Source organism: Pavona decussata, unplaced genomic scaffold (assembly GCF_977016875.1).
Source record: "Pavona decussata unplaced genomic scaffold, jaPavDecu1.1 SCAFFOLD_236, whole genome shotgun sequence".
NCBI lineage: Eukaryota > Metazoa > Cnidaria > Anthozoa > Scleractinia > Agariciidae > Pavona > Pavona decussata.
Window position 1 is genome coordinate 265,001 of NW_028145641.1, and position 8,427 is coordinate 273,427.

Genomic DNA, 8,427 nt, shown 5'->3' on the forward strand with positions numbered 1-8,427 from the left:
AACAATTCAATTGTCGCCTCGAGTGAAGCTATGTGAAGGTGACCGATGCAAGCGAACTGCGAGTCACTAAAGCACAATGTCTTGACTGTATTATTAAACTGACCACGTTTTGAAAATTTCGCTAAAGCTATTTGGAATATGACAAATCGGTCAATTTAACATAAAGCACGGTAAAATTCACATTCAACCCTGTAATGTTTTGTAAAGTGGATTCCCAGGAACATACAAAAATTTTCGAGAACGTCTACAGCTCGTGATGATTTGCAGATCTTGTTTGCGATGATGTGTGATCGCACACGTTTGGCCTTGACACAATCTCGAACAGGAATTTGTTCGCTATGAACTCGTTGATTTCCTCTGTTTAAGTACCCGAGTGTTCCTTAGAAGTTGTTCTTTTGATTTACAGTATTGAAAACCTGTACACTCTGGGTTTTTTTTATAAGAACCTTTTTTATAAGAACGTCGAGGCTGGGATTAGCCAAATTTTTAAGAACGTATTAAGAACATTCCAAAGGCTGAGAGTTTTTATTTTGCTAATCTGTATATAAAATCAAGGTAACAAATGGAAATTAACCAAAACACTTAAGGCCATGTTTTGTATAACATTAACAATGGTGACACACATCTCGGTTTGCCATAACGAGCAGTTCTTGATACCATATCTCACCAGACAATGCACTTTGATAGGTTTCCTGGTCACGTCCTCATTGATTTACTGAAATACACGTAGTGTATACCATGTAATTTAAGAACTTCTTAAGAACGTTTACAGCCTCAAATCGCAATAAAATATAAGAACGTTCAGCCTCAGCTCCAAAATTAGACGTTCTTATATAAAAAACAGAGTGTATTTTTCTTCTAGCAACCACAAACTACCACCTTGAAAATTCACGAATGAGAGACCCAGCAGCCATTTTGCATTGAAACAGGACCTTCCGTGCGAATAAAGCCGACTGTCATCTCGTCAACCTGTCGTGGTGAACTCGACCCAACTTTGTGTAAATTCTACAATTCCGAAAGCTCCCGATTTACGGAACTACGTACAACGTAGCATAGTGGCTATGCCTTCCCAGAAGGCAGTAGCCACAAAAACCATGGACATCTAAAGGTTTTGAATGATGCAGATAACAGAGAAGCTCTTTCCCCAAAATGCGTAATTGAACTATTAAAATATTATAATAAGGGTTTACCTTTAGACATCCAAGGACACTGGACATCGACTTATGGAAATGTACTTTGTTAGAATAACAAGAAAACACCCAAATGCAATGGAAAGGATCTTTAAAGATGTTGACGATTATGTTCATAATTGCTCCCATTTTGAGTTTACGTAATGCTAAATTTGGCAATGGTTTTAATAAAAAAAAAACTAGTTGATTCACTGTATTTTTGAATATCAAAGGAGGAGCATAGGCATTCTTGGTTTTTGTCTGAGTGTGTAAGAAGTTCTTTTAATATTTGCATCGATACACCCTTCGTGACGTGTAACGCAATCCAAATAGCCTGTCAACACAAATACTGATATCGCGGGTTGGCCTCAGCGCTTGGAATAAATCAGGTACAAAATCTTCAAACTAGATTACTAGCAGTCCTCTTCGTTATAGCCGTATGAACGAAGGAAGGTGTAGCCAATAGTACATGAAATGTTCAGTTATTTATTATTTTTTTATTTAGAACCAGCGATCAATCGTTTACGCTATACTGACCAGCACAATTAACAGTGCGTTTATTAATTTACCGTAAGTTGCACGCGAAGGAATGAATACAAATTGTAACTTTTATTCTCCATCATTCAAGAATCAAGAGACCACCCACACTGGGTGACTGCTCATAAATTATTACGGCGCCCACCCCTGTGAAATGATTTGCCTGAGGACACATATCAGGCCATGCCTATGGCATCTTTTAAGAGACAGTATTGTCGCTGAAAGTCCTTTCCATCTTAGAGCTTAGTTAAATTTACGAATATTTGTAAATGCAGATGTAAAGCAGATTGCAGGTTTGATACAATGTTAATACTAATTGAGTGAATCAGGTAAATAAAGATCAAGTGGCATACTTACAGAACACTATCACAGCGATCACTGCTGTTTCTCCATCACCATAATAATTGAATGGAGTGCAACTGTACTTCATCTGAAATATTCTCTCATCAATAGAAGTTGTATAGGTCACAAACGTTTGGCCAGTTGTGGTGTTAATCAAGCTTTCCCTCTCTCTGTACAAACGATAGTTTGCAGGTGGGTTGGCCTGTGCAGTGCAAGTTAGGGTGAAGCTTGTATTCAAGCCAACAGTGTTGTCATTCTTATTTGTCGTCAAACTGGTGTTTATTGGATGATAGTCTACAATTTCATGGAGAAAAAAATAACATTCCACTTGTTAAGTTTTGTAACACGTGTAACATTAAACTAACTTGGCCTTCAAAATATTTCTGTTATCTTATGTTAGGTTTCGTCTTAATTTTGATTACATTTAGGGTGAAATTAACATTGTCACAGCTATGAGGCCCAGTGGATATTTCTTGTTTGGTGACCTTTATCTGTTCCAGAAAAATGGGTGATTCATGAAAATTAAAATATATTTTCTAGATGTTTTGCAGGTATGCCACACCCACAATTTTGAACAAACTTTTTGGGCAAAAATGGTGTAGCTTATATGCTGGTTTTTATGATAATTGTTATAAATCTTTACTAATATTTCATGATCTATTTTTCCTTGGTAATAATGATAATTATAGTTCTGTTAACATCTCCTTTTAGTTAGAAATTGAAATGGGCCACATTGCATTGGGCTTCGTCTGATGATATCAAGAACTCTTCCCTACAGTGTATCTTCCCGAAATGAGTATTGACAAAATTTAGAAAACCTGCTGATCACGAGTTACAGTTCTCCCTAACTTCAAAAGAGATAATTTGCAAAATTGAGAAATCTAGAGGTCTTTTTTTTCTGTGGAACTGACCTGATACCAAGTAACTGCTCAGAACTAGCCTAATAAAGCATTAGTTGCGGTTACATTAGACCCTTTACCCACGGGAAAGTGAGACCTTACCCACGGGAAGTCTGTGTTTTGTGTGTAACCTCTATTCCCACAGTAAAACTGCCCATGGGAAATCGCTATGGATACATCAAAAAGAACAAAAGAATTACCCATGACGTTTCCCGAACCAAGTCGTAGGGTTTAGCAGTGGTTTATCTAACCACAAGAGTAGTTCAACCAATCGGGTGGAAGAAAATAGTAAATCCGGAAACCGCAGCACATGCTGGGCACATTTTTGTGGTGTTGTGCTGATAAACAGATAAACTCAAATATAGCCCGAGACACTCGGAAGTTTCCTTTCGACCAGTGATCGAGAGCTCTGTTGTTTAAAAGCTCCTGAAACCAGTTCTGAGGACGAGGGAATACCCAAGCACGTCTTGGCCGGCGAGCAACTTGCAGGCGACGAGTTCTATAAAACAAATACAGCATCTGAAGAGATTGTAGAAATTGTAATTGCAGACGCCTTCTCCGCATTCTTCTTAAACACGAAGTTTTGGATCGTTAAATCAACCGGGTATTGCCGTATAAGAAGCAGAAGAACGACCGCAAGCAAACCATACGTTTCGCGGTTTGCAATTTCCATGATGAATTAAATTTCATTGCCAGGTCAAAAGCTGACCTCGGGTAATTATTTGCAATGTAACCGGAGGATTAAACCTGACCAGAAACCCAAACCGATCCCAACCCAAGGCAATTACCCACAGGGTTACCTTGGGCAGAAGGCGAGTGTAACCGCAACTATTGCCCACCAAAAGAAGCACAAAGATATTAATTAAGTTTGCTCACATGATCAGGTAGAACTTTTTGTAACCCCATTTCACAAACAATGAAAAACTCTTACTAGCCTCCTGAAGACCAATTGGCAACTTAATAGTTTACCCACACTTTTACACTTCTTTTGTCCAAGATACCATTTACCAATTCAAAATGAAACTAATATTGATTTAAAAATAATTAAACTGAACAATTTCTGTGGAAAACATTGATTAAATACAGGCTAGTGTCATAAACGTTTGCCTACAAATGTATACCTGGGAATTTAATATGCACTAGATCAATCTATTAGGTGAAATTGAGGGTTAACTTTTTCACCCGCAAAGTTATTAACTTATTTTGCTCAGGCATGAGGCTACATGCAAATCTGATTCAAAATGAAACCTCTTGTTTGAAATTACTACACAAATAAATAATTACCGGGAAAACAATGACTCTGAAACAGAGCCAACATACAAACCCTTACATGTGCATGTATACATTGTTTTTGACCTCATGTTATTATTCAGAACATCCCAGTTAGTTTCCTTAATGATATTGGAGGTAGATAAGGGGAGGGGATACTAACTGAGATTCTGTCAGTCACCGACCAATGGGGTTATGGATATTTTCTGGTCAGAACTACACACTTCTTTCATAAAAGGCAAATAATTGCATACTTACACTTACTTGTCTGATAACAATGCACTTTTCAAACTTGTTTCAATTCATGTGTTAATTTTCTATTCGTAAACTTGTCTCCAAAAAGTCATTCAGAAGTTATTCATACAAAATAACAGATACTACATGTACCTAAAGGCCTGGTTTAGATGCTGTACTTCACATACACTGTAAGCTGAATCAAATTTGAACTTTAAGACTCACCCAAATTAATTAATCCCAGCTGAATTGATTCAGATGCCAAACTTATTCAGCCAAAATTAATTCACTAAAGCATACTATGACTGAAGAAAATTGCAGATACAATACAATACAAAACAAATTTTATTAACACTTCCCGAAGGGGCTTTTCTCCTCAAAGCGGATTTGGGTCGGCTCATGTGAAGTATGGTGTCTGAATCAAAGCCAGTCCACAGCCGTTACTTCCAACTGAGCCAGACAGGAAGAACGGCTCAGCCAATCTGAATGAGATCGGATGTTATGAATTGATTCAGATGCCATACTTCACATGAACTTAATTCATTGAATTTGATTCGGCTCATGCAAAGTATGGCATCTGAGCCAAGCCTTAAAGGCTTTCAGGCAGGAATTACATTGTAACCTTTTAAGGGCAGTGCCTCCTAATACAGAAGTATTTTTTCACAGTTTATGACTATGCGAGAAAAGCAGATCTTGGAAAGAAAATTGGGGGTAGCGGGACATTTTTCAGAGACAATTAAGCAACAATTATTCTAAAAAGCTGTGAAATACAAAGCAATGTATGGTGTTTTGTTTTTCCAAATTGAAGTTTTATTTTCTCTGGAAAAAAATGTAAGGTTACCCCCAATTGCTTATACGTTCTGCTTTCTCTGCATAGTTTTTAAACTGTGCAAAAATATCGCTGTATTACTAGTGAGCACCACCCATTGGAAACCTAATTATCTCAAGGTGCACAGAACATATGCGCAGTAACAAAAGTAGGCACAGTCCTTAAAAAGAGTGATTTCTATTTCACAAATTTAAAAGTGACTGGCAGCAGTGATCACTGTTACATGTATAAATTGGTATATACTGTATCTTGCCACACTACTAACTCACGTTGTACAGTGATATGAACTGATGCATAAGCAGGACTTCCAACACCATTATCAGCAGTACAGATGTAGGTTCCTTGATCCTCTTTACCAGTGATGATGAATGACACGTTGACAGTACTGTTATCAGAAAGTCTTGTCCAGGTGATGCTTGGTGCTGGATTACCATCAGCTGTACACTGTAAATTCACTTGATCTGTCTCATTGACTGTCAGGGGATCAGAGATGTGAGTTATTTTAGAAGGATCTGTAAAGGAAATGTTGTGAAGTGTTCATAAGTTTATTATAAGTTAAACTCCTTTACGGTAGAAAACTCAGATTTTGCTTCAGTAGTCTAATGCTTAAGAGTGAAAATTGAATTAAAATAAAGAAAAAATTACTCATTGATTCATTTGCCATCCCTCTCTCCCTCAATACATAAAGCCCTCTCAAGAAAGTTACATGCAATACCTTAGAAGAATATTATATAATAAATTGGCAGTTAGAGTTCTGTTAGTAGTAACTTTTAACTGCAACAAAACTCTGCAACTCCCCAGAAATGTGGCTGCAAATATCTCTGTCATATTGATGAGACTAAAGACAGCTCTCATGTTATAACATTTTAAACCCAGCATTTTTTAATTCATGGGTGTGTCATAATAAAGTAAAAAAAATCGTGCCAAGTGGTGCTAAACAGATGCATATACTTTAAAAGCTGATGACTCAGCCATTTCGCTGCCTCACTTTGACCATCAGAGGTCTTTCCTAGTCAAAATTAATTAAACCTAGCCATCCTTTAAAATACACCCTTGAAATAAACCTACACAGAAGAAGAAGTACAGTCAGGCAAATTATTTTGAATCAGTTTCTCAACAAATTTATGATTCATGCTTGATGAAACTCTCTAATTAGCAAGGCTAGAAATCCCCTCCTCCCGCCATTAAAAGTGAGTTGTGACAAGTCTTGATAACATTATTTGTTTACTGCATAAGCTTTAAAAAAATACATTTTTTGTTTGTTTGCCTAAAATAGAAATAGAATAGAAATAACAAAGAAAGCCCTTCAAAACAAGCAGAAGAACCCAGTTAGAAGATAAGGAAGAAAAGAATCAAGAATTATTCTTCAATTCATCCAGGAATTTGGAACCCTGCATGAGCTGGGTGGCAGAGGTTTCATCTGTGCTGAGAAAGCATTATGTGACGAAGAAGCATGGTCATTAGTGGCTAAAATTTACCTCACATCCATATTGTTTGTAAACAATAAAGCTGTTTTACTACAGGCTTTCTAACTCCCCCTACCGTTGCACTCCTCTATACCCTTATAACCGTTCCACTTGCAAGATCTATTGAGCTAATTGAATCAGTCTGGGGTCATGGTTTCTGACACAATGGGATCAGGTTCCCAGGGCTGCAAAAGAGTTCATTCACAAGTAACTTTAACTATTACCTGAAATCATTTGCATCTGGCACAGTTAATGACATTCCACAGGTCTATAATATTTTCCAAAGATTTTGAACATATTTTTGTTAATTCTTAAAGTGTCTATATTGTCTGTGGGGTTTTTCTTGTTTTGGTAACTTTATAATGTGTAAATAAGTGCCTGAATTTTTTTTTTGACATTCTGGCCCGTTTTCGCCCTGAAATCTCGGTTTAAAAGTCCCGCTTGAGCCACGCCCCTCATGGCTGGCCGTGGACTTGGAGGATTGGTGTTCAATGACGTCACTTCAGTAAGCGTCCTAAGCGAAGCTCTCGTGTTTACTTTTCACGAGTAGACCTTGACCAAGTGCGTATTTGCATGTGTATTCTTTGTAAATTACCGTCTCCGCCTGGATCAACGAGCTTTCTTTCCAAGAAAGAATCTTGTCCATTATTCATGGATTATACAAGTGACGAGGACTTTTTGTTTGAAAGCGGCGACAGCAGCGTTTCGACAGAGTCGTACAGGGAAGAGATTTAGTTCGAAGAAGCGGAGGAAGTAGACCCCAACTCAAACGAAGTCAAAAGCGATTTGGAGGAAGGACCGTACTCCGAGGAGCCGCTTGCCGATGATCAATGGATGGAAGAGTACTCTCGCGAAAGGAAACTCATTGAGGAGAGACAACAGGAGTTGCAAAACCGACTGGAAATAGTCGTAGAACGTAACATCTGGTTAGTCGGTCGCCATCTTGTACTCTTCTTGCATTGCAAATGTGTATTAAATTCTCTTGCACATGAATACTACTTTTGCATCCGTCCTATCTCCTCAAAAATACAATCACGCCAAAACTGACTATTTGGTGGTTAATATTTTTCAGGTGCAAATGCGGAAATTGTTGTGTGGACTTATGGCAGAATGCGTTGGAATGTCAGTGTTGCCACGAAATTGAAGGTTGCGTGCAGTCGCTTAGCAGCGACTTAGTTCTACGAGAATTGGGCTCACCGCCTGGCTGTGTTACGCTTCACCCTGGCTTCGGGCTATTTTGTTTAAACCGGTGGTCCTTGCGATCTGCAGCAGCCAAATATAAGACACAAGATGACAGAAGGTACCAGAAGACAGGTGCAGAAGAGGAGTAAGTATTTGAAGCATAATTTCCAGCTTTTTCAGATAAAAATCAACGTTGGTGCAGTTGGAAATTTCAGCTTTTGTTGAAACATTCTACAAATATAAAATGTAGATCGAACGAGGCGCGATAGGTACGAAATTTTTTATCCACTGATTCATGTAAGGTGCTAAAAATTACTTATTTAGGTTTTCCAATCAAGAAACAATGGCCCTATCAGGCTAAGAAACGCAGGTTGATTTGACATTTTACTCACCCAAAATAAAATTTATTTTGTAACACTTTAACGACCTGTTTGGATACACGATTTAAATATGCACATGAATGACTCTGCCAAAAACTTTCCCCATTTGTTTTTGTATAT

At 37.9% G+C, this 8,427-nt stretch overlaps 1 protein-coding gene and 1 pseudogene across 1 annotated transcript in view; one reads left to right on the plus strand and one right to left on the minus strand.

The window, feature by feature from the left end:
• LOC146457874 (hemicentin-1-like) overlaps window positions 1–8,427 on the minus strand; it is a 289,647-nt gene that overhangs the window by 263,179 nt on the left and 18,041 nt on the right. Inside the window, exon 3 of the mRNA XM_085091411.1 lies at window positions 5,549–5,791. Within this exon, the coding sequence (XP_084947537.1) occupies window positions 5,549–5,791 (243 nt within the window). The remainder of the gene's footprint in view (window positions 1–5,548; window positions 5,792–8,427) is intronic.
• LOC146457890 (uncharacterized) lies at window positions 7,062–8,076 on the plus strand (annotated as a pseudogene).